Genomic DNA, 15,898 nt, shown 5'->3' with positions numbered 1-15,898 from the left:
TTGGTAAGAACAAAACTGATACTTGGTTCTTATTACATTGTTTCTCTGCCAATTTCCTTTTGAAAAAGCTAGGGGAATGGCTCTCTGGGTTGATTCCTCATTCTATGAAGAGTTTTGACTCTAATCTTTTCCTGGGTATTGAGAACCTGTGGGACCTCAGGAAGCAGTTTGCAGCCCAGGTTACTGGGACAGAGGAGCTCCTTCACAAAATGAGTTAGCCACTGAGAGGATCTGAAAATCTCTGGAGAAACCTATGAAACAAAGTTTTTCAAATTATGCTGGAAAACTTCAATCTGTTTTTGTTTTGGTATTGAGAATAGAATCCAGGGGTGATTCACCATTGAGCTACATTTCCAGCCCTTTTTATTTTGAGACAAAATTCTGCTGAGTTGCTGAGGGTCTTGCTAAATTGCTCAGGATGGCCTTGAACTTCTAAGCCCTCCTGCCTTACTCTCCGAAGCCACTGGGACTACAGGTATCCACCAGTATTCCCAGCTGGAACACTTCAGTATGTTAAGTTCAGGATTTGGAAAGTACAGACTTCCCTTTTTGTGAGGTATTCAGTTAGTTTGTGACTCCTTTATGCCTGGCTTTGCCCCTTTTGGCACCTTTGAATAAGGAGGACAGTTGATGACTGCCCTTCAGGTTATGGGCCTGGGTTTGGCTGGACCTACTTTGCCTAACTGGGCCTAGTTGGCTGCTGCATAGTTTGACTGCTGCATAGTTTGGTGTGGAGTATAAGTCAGATCTGGATAGCGTGGAAGCAGGCAGGCTCTGTTGTGGTCTGCTCCATGCTCTCTGGGGGCTGGTGGAGGCTCCTAGCCCAAGATAGGATCCTTCATTAGAGCCTATGGGCCCCTGTCTCCCCTACTCTCTAAGGCTCTGTGATGCATTGGGTAGCTGCTATCAGCCTCTCCCTGGAGGTGTCATGGCCTTGTGCCTAGGTTCTTGAAATGCAGGAGTTCAGGTGCCGCAGCATGGGCATTCCCATTCCTGTGCTGCAGTGACAGGAGTGGCTGCTCCCAACCCTCCAGGAGCTGCGGAGTAGAAGGTTGGGAAGAGGGGAGGAGAAAAAAATGCCTGAAAAGTAAGTAGAGAGCAATACTAGAGTGTATAATCAGTCACCAAATTGTAGGCTTCACACCCCAAACTCTCTGGTTCACAAAAGGGAGAGAGAGGTGATGTTTGTGTTATCCTTCTTTGTTTTTAATCACTCAGTAATTTCCTCTAGGGTGTTTGTATTCCATTCTTTAATTCTGTTGAGTGTATTAACATTCATTTGCAAGGGTGAGGGGGAGTTGCAGGGGAGGGCTAATTTCTACAAATTATTTTGTAACGCAGTTCAGGAGTGCCAAGGATCAAGTGTTTGTGGTGTGTTGGTGTCTCACTCTTCCTTCCTCTGGCATTCTGATGGCTGATGGCTCATCTCTCTTTTACCTAAGTTCAGATTTCTGTAGGATTCCTGGCTCACTTCTAGGTATAACCTCAAATTTAAGGTAAGAGTCTTCATAATTTTTTCTCATTCATTCTTTTGGCAGACATTTTTTTGGGCCCCTTCTGTGTACCAGGCGCTGTTATGGCTGATACAGTAGTGCAAAGACATCAAGGGTCTTGCTCTCATGGAATTCATGTGCTAGTCAGGGAGACCAACAGTAACCACACACGTACCTCAGTGAGAAAAATAACACCTAGTAATAGCTAAAAAAGGGTGATGTAATATGAAGGGACTGCCGGGAAGGGCTTGCTGATGGTGATAATTTTGCTGAGGTCTGAATGACAAGGAACGAGCTATGAGAGGGCCGGGGGGGGGGGGGGGAGAACATCCAGGCTAAAAGGACATTGGGTATAAAGGATGTTAGGTAGCAAAGAGCGTGGTATTCAAGGAGCAAAAAGGAGGACACTGTGGCTGGGGCAGGATGGGCCAGGGGAAGATGTTACATGATGATGCTGAGACTAGGCAGGATGCAAGTCATCTCATGTTTTGTAAGCCAAGGTAAGAAGCTTATTTTTACTCTGTGTCATGTGTCACTGTTGTAAGGTTTAATGTAGGAAAAACAACATGATCTAACTTGTATTTGTAAAGATCCAACAGGCTTCTGGTGAAGGTACAGAGGCCAAGGTAGAAACAGAAGGAACAATTAGGAGCTGTTGCCACGTCAAATCAAGAGATGAGCAGGGTGCTAGCTGTAGAGATGGAAAGAAGTGGATGAATGCAAAGCACGTTTTGTCAGTAAGGCAATAGGATGTGCATACATCTTATACAGGGAGGTTAAGGTAAAGAAAGGAACAGAGGATGACTCCAGGGTTTTGTATAGTGACTATCACTGGACTGTTACTGGAAATTGGGAAGCCTGGATGAATCTTGGGTTTGTGGGGAAGAAGGATCATTCTATTTTTCCTTGTTAAAATTTAGATGTTGGGCTGGGGATGTGGCTCAAGTGGTAACGCGCTGGCCTGGCATGCACGGGGCGCTGGGTTCGATCCTCAGCACCACATAAAAATAAAATAAAGATGTTGTGTCCACCAAAAAACTAAAAAATAAATATTAAAAAATTCTCTCTCTCTCTCTCTCTTAAAAAAAAAATTTAGATGTCTATCAGTCATTGCCATAATCAAGGCACAGTCAGGTTCAGCAAACACTGAGTGCCTTCTATATGTCAAATGTTGTATAAGACTTCTTCATATATGTCTGTAATTGTAACCTTCCAACAATCTTTGGAATATTTGTGTCCCCTGTTTGCCAATGCAAGACTGAGGCTCAGAGAGGGGGTGGTTTGCTCTTATTGGAACCCACATTTTCTGCCTCAGAGCTCTGGGTTGATTTGTTGGCAGGGGCAGATGTTGAAGAAGGTCAAGTAGTGCTGAGTTGATAGCTTCTACTTGGAGAGAGCATGGGGACCATGCATTGGCTCGCAAGGCCTGATTCCCATGCTTCTGGAAGAAAGGCCTGCCAGAGGAATGCCCATATGCAGCCAGCTGTTATAAAATCTTAACACTTCTAAAAAATAGTGCTAATTTGAAAGACCATTTTAGTAAGAGTCTCAGCTTCCTTAGCAATGCCACATTAACCATGGTGACACTGTACTAAACAAGCTATTTTGTAAAAGCGTTAAATAAAATAAACCAAAAGGAGCTCAAGAAATGCTGAGTGAGTGTGGCAATGCCATTTCAACTGTTGATTGCTACTTTTTTTTTTTTTAATCTTTTTTGGTACTGGAGATTGAACCTAGGCGACTTTTACCACTGAGCTACATCTCCAGCTGTTTTTATTTTTTGAGACAGGTCTCACTTAGCAAGGCTGGCCTTAAACTTGTAGTCCTCCTGCTTCAGTCTCTCAAGTTGCTGAGGTTACAGGTGTGTACCACTGCATCTGGTGCTATGTCATTATTGAGGGGCCTAAATTAGCTGAAGAAGAGGAAGAGACAGTTTCTTGTGTTCTTGAAGTTTCAATTTCCAGTTTTCAGCCCAAACTTGGAATATTATTAGGTTATGCAGAATTCTCAGTTTTATCAAGACACTTGGATTTAGAACAAAGATTGTAAATCTTTGCCTTACACACCTAGAGGCAGTGCTGGATGTGGCTTTAACCTGCGAGGTGACTCTTTTTAAGTGTTCAGGGAGCCACATTGAGGAGAAGGTTCAAGAGGTAAGTTCTGCTGAGCATGTTAATGAGAAGATCCTGAATAGAGTCCTTCTCTTATATTTTAAGCTGTTTTTTTCCCTTTAGAGCCTGGGCCAGAGAAGAGCTAGTATTGACAGAGCAGACTCATCCCACTAGCATGCAAATACCACTACTGTCAGAAAATCAGACTTATCAGGGTTCTCTGACTGCCACTGTTGGACATCATTCACACAACTCCAGAAATTCCTTCCACGCCAAAAACACATCTTAATAAGTAATTGGAACCTTCGTGTTTAACCAAACAGACTCACTGTTCACATTAGACTCAAAATCTATGTGAATACAAAATTGGTCTTGATAAAACACTGCAAGAAATTGTGGGACTTTACATTCTGACTAGCCTTGTTTGTGGTTGTAGATTAATTCTTACGTTGCTCAAATTCCAGTTCTCCCTAGTCCTTACTTTATTTTGTTACCATGTCTCTTGTGTTGCTGCCAGGCTTCTGTAGGGCCTAACCCAGTCCTTCTCTGTCCTTGGGCCTGTGAAGGCGTGCTTATTTACCTGGATGGTTACCCATGGCCCGCCTTCATGGAGACCATCCTTTCTTGCCACCTTCATATGTGTTCCCTGGTTCTTCTCCAATGAGATTGCCTGCCATGCTTCTTTGAGGGGCCATTTCTGGAAGAGCAGGTATTGAAATTGAAGACTACATTGTGTTTTACCTCATTTTCCAAATTGCTTTCTCAGTAGCCTGAAGAGAAACAGAAGGGCTTGTATAGAAGAGAAAGAGTTTCTGTGCTCCTTTGAAACCAGTCATCTGGCTCCCATCCTGGTCATCTCTGTATTACCAGGGAGCAAGGTGGCAATTCAGGTTTAAGAACGGGTATTTCAGGGGATGTGTCTGTGCCTGCTAAGTGCTTAAGACAGGGTGATAGGATATGAGACTCTTCATGGATTTTAGAATCAGAAAATGGAGCAGACTGGGGGCTTTAGGACCAATGGGTCAGAGAAAGCAAATAAAGCTAGAGGACTTGCAGAATCTAAATGAGTTTAATGGGCAACCTTTGTTTGGAAAGGGTGAGCCTGGAGGAGTGGAAAGAGTTCAGAAATGGGTGATGTGGAAAGAACCCAGAAGTTGACTGTGGCTGTGGGCAAGCTGCCTACCCATTGTGGGTCTCACCTTCCTCACTTGTGGCCTGGTGATGATACATAACCTGCCCTACGAGGTATTTGGGAAGATTGAGTGGAATAACCCAGGGACCTGACTCCTGTTCTGTTGCTCAAAGAGTGCTGATCCAGGAACTCTTCCATTAGCAAGCTGGGTGTACTTGATCAAAAATAATCAAATTTTAAAACCTCAGTGTTCAGGAAGTATTATGTTGGCTCACGTATTTTCTCATTATGTCATTACTTCGCCCCTCCACCCGTTTTTAAAATTTAGTGTTCAAATAATGTCCCATAACCTGGAGCCTTGTTTTTCTTATGGGTATCATGGGAATAAAAATATCTGTCCTACCTACCTTAGTGAGTAGTTGCCAGGATCCAATAAGATGACAAATGTGAGCGTGCTGAAAACGCAGAAGGGTGGTGATGGTACCGTGGCCAGGAATGTTTTAGCACAGAGGGCAGCTTCCATATTAGGGAAGAAAGTTTGGGGAGCTGCCTCTAGATTTGATCAGATGGCAGATATTTTCTTTTGGTCAACTTTTAAAAATTATTTTCCTTCTAATGTTAGAATGCAAAATTCAATTTAGTGCCTAGGCCTTGCAGCTCAGTATTCATTTACCCAAGCTCTGAGCTTATTTAAGCAGATACAGATTGGGGATGGGGAGCCCAGGAATTGCTTTGAAGGTTAGATAGTGTGTATGACAGGGTGGTTACCAGCGGATGGATCTGCTTCAGGCACATAGAAAACTTGGCTCCATGTCCTCATCTACTAGAGATTTACCAACTGATCTTGTAGCTACTGAGGGCTGCACAAGTGTCTTCACTCCAAACTTTGGCACTGGGTCCAAGAGGAAAACTGGAGATAGGAACAGGGAATAGTGGTGAGTGGTGCTATTTTTCTCAGGTCTTTAGGGCTTTCTGATCATGTCCAAGAAGCTGCCAGCCGCACAGATCCCTAAGGGAAGGAAATGTCCAGTTATTGTGCAAAAAAGATATTAAAAACTAGAGGACCTGCACTTATGTCCCAGTTTTATCAGTTATTGACAGAGTTATTTATTTATTTAGCTGTATACTGGGGATTGAACCTAGGACTTTGTGCATGCTAGACAAGTGTTCTACAACTGAACTGCATCCCCCAGCCCAACAAAAGCTTTTTGTGCAAATCATTTAATCTCTCTGAGCCCAGTTTCTTCATTCATAAAGATGGGGGTTCATGATGTTAACAACTGAGCTGTTAAGAGAAGGCTTTGTAGACTGTAAAGTCCTTTAGAGGTAATAGTGGATATTGGTGTTACTGCTTTATTGTTATTCCCATTACAACCAGGGTGCGCGCGCGCGCGCGCGCTCTCTCTCTCTCTCTCTCTCTCTCTCTCTCTCTCTCTCTCTCTCTCTCTCTCTCTCAAAAGAGGCAGGATTAGATTATAATTTGCATTTTCAAGTTCCCCAGTGAGTAGAAATGACTCTAGAAGAAAGTGGATGCAAATAAAGCCTACCCCTTGAACATGATGCAGGGATTTCTGAAACAGGTGTTAAAGGGGGCCCTACTTCTCATCCTTTACCTCAGATACTCACCCCTGAAAGCTGCTTTTCTTAGGAAAAGACCAGGCTGCTGCCTGCCAGATAAGGTCATAGAATTCCACGCGCTCACTTGAGAGTAGGAGCCCAGAAAGAGAGGCCAGCTGTAGTTGGATAGGTGGGTAAGGGTGTGGTAGGGGTGGCACATGGTGGGAGGGCCAGGAAAACCCCGCTTCACTTTTGGCTCATTAGGATCCAGGCTGCTCTAGTCCTGAGTGCCCAGCTTATCCTAGGCACTGGGCAGAGTAAAGAAAACTTTATAGGTCTCAAGAACTTTTCTTTTTTAACTTTTGTGCTGATTTAGACATACTAATCTCCAGGGAGGCTCAGGGCTCAATTTGGAGATGGCAATAATTTCCTAACAGAAGCATTTTGGTTGTCTGTATTAAGAGGTTTAAAAAGTGACCATGACTTTTGGTTCAATAATTTCATCTCTGGGAGTTTAACACAAGGAAATAATTTGAGTTTCATAAAAAGCCTATGCTCAAAGATGCATGGATTATAGTAGCAGTGGGGGAGGCACCCCAAATGTCCAGCATTAGAAGACTATGATCTAAAATATAAGCACCATGGAGTTGGGACTTTTTTGTTCCCTTTGTGTCTCTAGTACCAACTATAGCACTGCCTGGCATACATGTGCCTAGTGACACTTTTTGAATAGTTATATGAAAAAAAAATTGTATCCATATGGTAAGACTATTATTTAATCATTTCAAATAAAGAAGCCTTAATGAAATAGGATATTTTCTACATTAATAAGATGCAGGGAGAAAATATATATCACCATTTTTTTTTAAATAGAAAGAAAAAGAAAAACAACTCATAAGAAGATACTCAGCTATATCTCCAGATGGGGACATCATGGATGATTTTTTTTCCTTTTCATATTTTATAAAATTTTGAAAATAACTGATTTTGTGATTGGAAATTTAAAAACTTTTTTTTTTAAATAAAGAAAAGAGGATGTTAGTTTAGTTTATTCATGGAACAAGCTAGCAGCCTCTAGAGCTCACTCCTCCATCCTAAAAGAACCAGGCGGCCTTTGTCAACATACAAAACACCTACAGACTTTGGTTGTGTCTGTCAGCTTGGCTTGGAAGCTGATCCCTGCTAACCTCAAAAGGGTGATAGAAACTCCAGTGTTGAAATTGCACAGGTCATGTTGCAGAGACATGCCCAAATGTTTATTATCCCATCATTGAACTGAACACATTTTGTAGTAGAGAGAAGAATTTTAAGGAGATAGAATTTTCTGGGCGGGAAGTTAATTCTTAGAATACTTTCCCTGCTTTATGGTTGTTATAAGCCGTTGAAAGTGTCGTCTACTTCCCTTCATTCTTATTTTAGCTCATGCTATCTTAAAATAATTTGCTGTTCAGCCCCTCAGTGTATTAGAGTAAGTACTTCATGAAATGTCTCCAAGATACACAATCTTCTCTTGAAGTCAAGACTTCCTTGGAATTAAAATCCTTGTCTTTAAGGTGGGCTTTGGCACCTGAGTTGGAAATTCTTGATTTTCCAATGTAACTGCATTTGAGAGATTAAATGCCTCAGAGAAAAGGCCCACTTCCCTCACTCTGTGAGGAGTGATAGTGACCAAGGGTCCCCCAGACGTTACTGACTGGTTGTGTTTGTAATCCTTTCATTAACATGACTTCTATTCATCATCATCTCTCTCTCTCTCTCTCTAGCCATAACCAGCACACCACAGCATTCAGGCATCCTGTGACCGGACAGTTTTCTCCAGAAAATAGTGAATTCATTCTTCAAGAAGAGTAAGTATTTTCATATATTCTTCTTATCCAGGCAGAGTTTGGGGGCTTAAAGGTATTTGCTTAGAACAAAGCTTATTGGACTATTGGAGTGGGTCTGTTGATTCAATGTGAAATGTGGGAAGAATTTTATTTTTCAGTCTCCAGAATTCTATCAGAGGATGATGTGGTAAAGGAGAGATGATATAGGGATATGCTGAGGTTGGTACAGTCAGAGCCTCTTAAAAGTTGCCTTTCCCCTGAAGCATCATCTAACATATTAGCTGTGCTCTGACTAGACCACTCATCTGGTATGAGAATAAATATAACCTCACACTGAGAGTCAGCCTCACAGGTAAGCCTCATGAGAATCCAAAGCTGGGGTCTGCAAGTGAGGAGGCTGGTGATACCACCATCCCTGAATATTTTGAATCCTTTCTGCTCTGTTCCTAACATGGGAACTTTCCTGCTCCACAGCTCAGTTTCAGCTGATGTCTGGCTAGTTGCTCAGAGGTGGATTCTGTCACCAGGGATTGTCTACTTAAAAATACATGTACAACTCGAGCAGCACATATTGTTTTCCCAAAAAATGAAGGCAAGAAAAGTGCATAAGTTGTTCTGCTCCCTTCTCATCTGGGGCAATTCTATCTGAAGAAAATATTTATTTTTGAGAAGCAAAGGGATATTAGCTTTAAGTTTTAAATGAATTTTTCCCTATGTTCTGTCACTTAAATAAAATGTGATCTTAAAATAAACCATCAGCATTTATATTTTTGTAGTATTTTCCTGCCTTAGTACTTAACTTTTTTGAATTTTTTAATTATGGAAAAATTTAAACATATAAAAGTTGAGAGAAGGTAGTAACTCCAATGTGCTCATAATTTTATTTCATCCATACCCTCACTTTCACCCATTGGATTATTTTGAAGTAAATTCAAAACAAGTAATTTTATCTCTATAGTATTTTCAGTTTAGATTCATTATCCTACAGAACTTTTAAAATTAGAAATCTATAATTGTGATGACACTGACTTTTCTTGCATGTTTACTCTGTGCTGGAGGCTTTACATGCATATTTCATGTAATACAGTAATCCTGAGAGGTTGACCATCCTTGCTCTTTAGAGGTGAAGATACCGGGAATCAAAAAAAATAAAAGTCACTTGTACAAAGTCAGATGGCTAGAAGTAGAGAGCCAGATGCCATCCAAGGATGGCTAGATTTTAAGGTCTCTGCTGTCTTTATGTGGTGTTCTCTTCAGGCAATCCAGCCTCTGACTTTGTCAGAGATTGCTTGGTAAATTATTTTGGTAATGGTGGTCCATGGGACATGACTGCCAGGCTCAGGGCCTTGGGGGGGGGCGGTGTCTGACTTTAATACTACAGGTTGTGCATCCTTTATCTGAAATGTTCCAAAATTGAAAAATTTGAGAATTATATTGGCACTCAAAAAGTTTTTTGGGGAGCTGGTGTCATGGGTCACCAGCTTGCCTAGCACATGTGAGGCACTGGGTTCAATCCTCAGCACCACATAAAAAGAAATAAAATAAAGGTATTATGTCAATCTGTAACTAAAAAGAAATACATTAAAAAAAGTTTTTCAGATTTTACGACTTTTGAATTAGGTATGCTCAACTGGTAAAGTCCATGTAGATATTCCTAAATCTGAAACACTCTGAAATCTGAAACACTTTGAATTCTAAGCATTTTGAATAAGTGATGTTCATCCTGTAGTTGAGAGTAGTAGAAGGTCAAGTTTGTCTTGTCTCCTACATGGAGAAAGAACTTCTGTATGAGAGAGTAAATTCCTCAAATTTCAGCCCCAAATGAGTTTGTGTATAGAATTCTGAAGAGAGGAGGTCCTTGAATTCGGTCCCCTTTGTGAGACAGTCACCCATCTTTATAAGGTTTGAATGGAGAATCCATCAGAACTCTTGGTGCAGGAAGTTACCAACTTCAATAAGAGCTGCTAGAGATGCATAGGCTTCCATCACTAAACAATTCTGTCACAAACATTTCTTCTTCCCTTCATTCTTAACAGAAAACTATCTCTTCACTACTTCTGAGTAGTAGGTAGGCTTTTTTTCCCCTGCCAGAATATCTCTAATTAATTTCAATTCCATCCAGTTTCCAAGGAAAAGGTGTTCCTTCTTTCTGAGGCCATTTCCTGGATGTCATGGGTATATCTGATTATCTCAGGAGTTGGGTGGCACTGGGTAGTCGGATATTCCTTGTAAAAGGCAGGTTGTGCTTAAGGCATTGAGACAAAGGGTTAGGAAAGAAAACAAATGTGAAGATTTCCACACTTATTCATAAACTTAAATTGTGTTGGGGCTGTGTTGGACTCTGGAGCAAGACAAATGTGGTCCTGTTGGCAAGGAGCTTATGAAGATAGATAATGACAAGATAAAAAATGTGATGAATTATTTGTGGTAGAGGAAACATAGAGCTTTGTGGGAATTGATCAAAGGAGACTCTAACCTGCTGTAGGGTCTGTGGAAAGCCCCTCAGTCCTGGGAAGTTTAAATTGAAACCTGTTTTGTCAAGATGAACAAGGGTAGTCTCATGGGAAGGAGCTCAGAAGTTGCTGAGAGGAGCCCAAGGTCATTAGGAAGAAGGGTCTGGATGGTTGTCTCCTATGTCCTTAGCTGTAGAGCACCATGCTGACCACCTCTCAGCCCTCTCAGCATGTCTTTGAAGGGAGTGAGGATAGCAGAGAAATAGGGTACGACATGGAAGGTCTACACCAATTGAACTAGAGTGAGAAATTAAGAGCATTGGGTGGATTCTGGAGATACTTGGGAGCTGAAATTGACAGGACTTGGTAAAGATGAAAGAAGTCTGACCCTAAACTGAAGGAAGGGGACAGTTTAGATTTGGGAAGATTAGTGTGTGTGCACATGTGTGTGGGTCCTGAACAACACATGCAAGGTATGACCAGCTTTGGTGGGGTCAGAAGTCAAGAAGAATGACTTGTAGTGGAGGTTTATGAAGGGGAGTGTGAAGATAGAGATGAAGAGGAAGGCTGTAGCCAATTACCTAAATTGTTCCTTCCTGAAACACATCCAGATATATCTCCTGCAGAAACTCTGGAGGCTAAGGCATAATTTCCTCTTGCAGGAAGTGTTTTGAAAATATTCAAATTGGGGCTGGGGTTGTGACTCAGCAGTAGAGCGCTCGCCTTGCACGTGAGAGACCCTAGGTTCGATCCTCAGCACCAAATAAAAATAAATAAAGGTAAAAAAATATGCAAATAAATGACATTCCTCTTTTGTTCCCTTAAAGAAACTCAATTTTGTTGTAAAGGGTGTTATGTGTTGAGGATAAATGACTGTGATGACCATTGGTGTTCTTGTACATGCACTGTCAAATGAGTATCTTGGGTGGAAAAGGTAAAACTGGGCCTTTCCTTTATTTCTCCAAAGAGTATCTGGTAAGTCCAACTCCTGGAGAGTTATAACCCCATTTATTCCCCTCACCAAAGCTGCCACCTCCGGTTTCTTAAAGCTAATCCTTCTGGAGCAGTGATTCTCAAAGTGTGGTCTCTAAACCGGTGTCTTTTGGTTACTTGATAAAGATACAGGTTCTTGGGCCTATCCAGACCTGCTGATTCAGAGGCAGGGCCCACTAATCTGGGTTGTTAACAAGCTTCCCGGGTGATTCTGATATAGGCAAAAGCTTGAAAACCACTGATTTAGAAAACTTACTAAACTTCTCATTCTTCATTAGTTATTCCCAAGTTCTTCTGTTCACCCATAAGTATTCTCCAGATACCCAACATTCTTTGGGCTGTGGTGGCAAGCTTAGATTTTAGTCAAATAATCTTGGGTTCTTTCTGTGAGAAGAAAAAAAATTATAAGGCCCATCTCCATGGGGACTTCTCTTAGGCCATTGTGGGTATAAACAGGTAAATCTTCCTCACCTGTTGGCAGGTAGGACTCATCTGAACCGCTTGGAATAATCAGTGCATGTCCACCCAAAGACGGTTTCTATCTTACAGATGAGAGGTACAGAGAAAGCTATGGTCTGATGGATACAGAAGACAAGAGCCCTAAGTGTTCTAGTTTCTGGGTCGATCATACAGAATCATTCAGGATAGGCTAGGGTCTGTTGTGATAACAAGAAACAAGATTTTAATGATTTAAAATAAAATATTTTTTATTTTTGTTCTGTGTCCATTGTAGGTCACCTGAAAGACTATGTTCTGTCATCTTTACTTAGGGAGGCTTCATTTCTATTTTTTTCACAATTGCCAAAGGCAAGAAAAAGGGACCTGAATGGATTATACACTAGCTGTTCCACTCATGTTTCATTGGTCAAAGCAAGTCTCAGAACCACTCCCAACTTCAAGAGAAGTAGGGAAGTGCTTATCCACCATGTACCTGGGGGAAAAAATCACACATTTTTATTGGATAGCATTAATGATTACCCTTAATAACTCACAGTTCAGATTAATAAGGGAAGTAGCACTTTTGGGCCTGTTGCCAACAAGTTATGTTTGCTGTATGACTAGAGTACGTGTTTTTTCATTTCACCCTTTCTATTATGCTATTTAGTTCTCAGTTCTTAGTTCTTTGTTTCCAAAGGGGGGTGGGCATCAGTCATTAGACTCAATAAATTTGTACAAGCTAGTAAGTGGTGGAGTCAAGATTTATTTATTTATTTTTTTTCAGATTTTCGAATATTTATTGCCCATATGGATTAAAAAAAAAAACAAACCTTAAATGCAATGTGGCAATGGTCCTAACACACCTGTAAACAGAATACAACTGAAAATTTTACTATACTAATGGTTGTGTAGAAGTTTTTAAGTCTTAAAGCCTCTTAACATAATCATGTATATCTATGTACAAAACATACATAAATTTCATTTTATTTAAAACATATGAAAGAGGTAATTTCAAAATCACACTAAACATAATAAATATAGAACTTGCTTTGTTAAAAATCTACAGTATACATTCAAGTAAAGGTTAAACTTCCAATGCCAACTATATTTGGGACAAAAATTAAACATTTACAATAATCAGTTTCCTAAAAGTGCTATTTTTAATACCTATAAAGAGGAAACTCATTCTAGTGCTTTGTTTCCATCCAAACATCTATACATTCCTTTATTCACAGAACCAGATGTTTCTGTTACTAAAAATACATATCCAAAGCTTTTATATCCTTTTAAAGACATTTAGCATTTCAGCTCTTTGGGGGAAGACAGGAAAGTCCAAACAAACAACTCAGACCATCTTGAATTATTAGAGATGACTGACTTTATGACATACCCTGTTTCAACTTAGATGTGAAATCTGATGAACATGTTAATGAAAAAAAAAATCCCATCCACACATCTAGGGTAAGTCATCTTTTTCCACAGGAGAATTTGTATAGGTCAAGGAGCATCCACTGTAGCAACCTTCCTGTGATCCAGGTCTTGATGCTATGCTCCACTTCTGATTTGTACATTCTCTTCCAACCTGATTTGGTGTAGTTTTTTCAGGAGTTATATTCAGTGCATTGATTGAACTATGTTCAGATACACAGGAACGTGTTGGGCAAAAGTCTGAAGTAGAAGGTGAAGCAGGAAGAGATTTAGTCAGTTTAGAAATGCAAACTGGAGACCCATTAGACACACTGTGAGGCTTCTTCTGCTGTGTCCTTGAGTGCACTATAAGATTGTCCCGATCAGAACTTCCTGAGAAGGCACTGAATAGTTTCACATTTTCTGAGTTCTGGTGGTCAAATGTAGTCATATTTAAAAACTGCTGTTTTAACCAACTGGCTCTTTCTTCTTCAAAAGCCTTTCTCTCCAATCCTAGGCGAATAGCAGCTTCTGTAAAGTTTCGTCTTTCTTTCTCAAAATTCTTTTTTTGCTCTTTAAAAAGAGACCATTTTTCTTTGAGGTGTTCCTTTTCTTCCAACAAATAACAGTCTTGTAATAGTGAAGTGGTATCATCGTCACATGCAGTAGCGAGCTGCTGCTGTAAAAGTTGCTGCTGTGTTTTAATCATTTCTTTACATTGCTGAATTTCTAACTCCAGTTTCTCAGTTTCTTGTTCATGGTCTTGTCGTGATATCACATCTTCATCATTAAAACCTTCTAAATGTACCTTTGAAACTTGATTATCAAGTTTTTCTACATGACTTTTCAAAATTCTCCACTGTTTTCTGATGCTGTTTGTAAGCTGCTCTCTCACAGTTTCACAAGATAGGTCCCACATACTCTCTCTGGTTAGTTCTCCAGCATCTTCTTCAACATCAGAGATAACAGTTCCTGTACTATCATCTGCTCTTTCTCTAGGTTTCTTCTTTTGGGGAGAAAGAAGAGAAATCATTTCCTTTTTCATTTGCTGAAGAACCTTCTTAAGTTCAGCATTTTCCATTAGGATTTGTTTCTGACGATATTCATAATCATTCAAGAGAATTTTGTACATTTCATCTTCATTCCTGGCTTCTGTTTTACCAGTCCTCCAGGAGCCTCTTTTTCCATCAGCTCTCCCCACATAATTTAAAACGTCCATGGTTATTTTTTTATCCTTCTTGTTCATAACAAGTTGATGCAGACGTTCCTTTAGCTTATTATATTCACGTTCTTTTCTCTTCATATCATGATTATACTGAGTAGCTTGGCTTGCAATGATATTTTGTAATTTTTGTACCTCATCTTTTTCATTTTTCAGGAGCTGATGCAGATTCCTGTTTTTGCATTGCAATTGTCTGTCTCTCTCCTGAAGCCCAATCATTTCCCTCCTGGAGGTTTCCAGTTGTTCCTTAAGTTTTGCATAGCAGTTCTGCAGATGGTCCATATCACTTCCCAGTTTCAGATTCTTTGTTTCCACATTTTCCTGAGCTAGAAGATTCTTCCGCTGAAGTACAAGTAGCTCATTCATACAATTCAAAACAGCAACTATATTTAATTCTCTTTTTGTGTCTTTACTTTTGGATTCTTCATATAATGAAGGAAAACCAAAAGTGGTCAATTCCTGATCAAGATATGAAATACTTTGTTCAATATTCTCTTCTGTGCAAAAGGCACTGAAAAAGCTGTGCACATTTTTTTGATAAAGGTATTGAAGAACATAGCACTTGCTGTGAATATAGACTTGATGGAGACATCTTTGTTTCTGAGGTATATTGAGAGATATTTTTACTTTCTGCAGACAGACCTGGATCTGTAATAGTCATCCAATCTCCCATAGCAATTTCCAGAGCCAGGATACCTGAGGAACCAGTTTAGCACTGAAACATGTAGACCAGCTGTTGTCACTCTTCTAAGTAGGCATCTCGGTTAGCCCCCCCCCCCCCCCCCCCCCCCCCCCGGAGCGGCGGGGAGTCACCGCTCACGGTGTCCAAGAGCGGCGCCCGCGACCCCGCGGGCTTCGCGCCGCCGACCGCCCCTCCTCCTGGAGTCAAGATTTAAATCCAGGAATTCTGGCCCCAGATGTTGTGCTTCTAAACAACATGCTATATTGCATACTTGAGTGTTCTTCAGGGGACAATCTTTGTTGTTGGCCATACTCAAACAGCTTGCCAGCTGAGTATGCTACTGCTGCATAGACTTTTTAATTGTAATTGTATTTGGGGTAATGAAAATCCATAGTCACTTCACTCTTGCTTGAAAGATGCCAAGCCTTCTCAACCATCTCTTCTGCAGAAAATGTTCTCAAACCTTTTCTTATAGGGCCTCATTTTCAGAGATTGGATCATTTGTGCTCTTCTTAAGCCTCTTTCCTGATTCTTAGTGACGTTTTTGAATTGTGAGCTTGGAGCCAGCCTTTTTTTGCTAAAAG

At 40.6% G+C, this 15,898-nt stretch overlaps 2 protein-coding genes across 11 annotated transcripts in view; one reads left to right on the top strand and one right to left on the bottom strand.

Moving 5' to 3' along the window:
• The window catches only part of PLEKHA7 (pleckstrin homology domain containing A7), a 211,191-nt gene that overhangs the window by 118,034 nt on the left and 77,259 nt on the right, over nucleotides 1-15,898 (top strand). For all 10 annotated transcript variants that reach the window (XR_014020499.1, XM_081280911.1, XM_081280908.1 and 7 more), the window contains one exon: nucleotides 8,057-8,140. Coding sequence is in view for 8 of the 10 variants with exons in the window: in XM_081280911.1 (XP_081137037.1) it covers nucleotides 8,057-8,140 (84 nt within the window). In the remaining 2 variants the exon portion in view is untranslated. The remainder of the gene's footprint in view (nucleotides 1-8,056; nucleotides 8,141-15,898) is intronic.
• Nucleotides 12,799-15,261, bottom strand: LOC308642854 (afadin- and alpha-actinin-binding protein-like). Its single transcript, XM_081282227.1, has one exon. It carries the CDS (start codon nucleotides 14,996-14,998, stop codon nucleotides 13,460-13,462), a length of 1,539 nt encoding a protein of 512 aa, XP_081138353.1. The 5' UTR covers nucleotides 14,999-15,261; the 3' UTR covers nucleotides 12,799-13,459.

This window comes from Spermophilus citellus, assembly GCF_964194105.1.
Source record: "Spermophilus citellus genome assembly, chromosome: 2".
Taxonomy (NCBI): domain Eukaryota; kingdom Metazoa; phylum Chordata; class Mammalia; order Rodentia; family Sciuridae; genus Spermophilus; species Spermophilus citellus.
This window is presented reverse-complemented; position numbering and strand designations above follow the sequence as displayed.

Bases quoted from the DNA above. Each gene is read 5' to 3' on its own strand.
- LOC308642854 (XM_081282227.1), bottom strand. From the start codon at position 14,998: ATGAATGAGCTACTTGTACTTCAGCGGAAGAATCTTCTAGCTCAGGAA.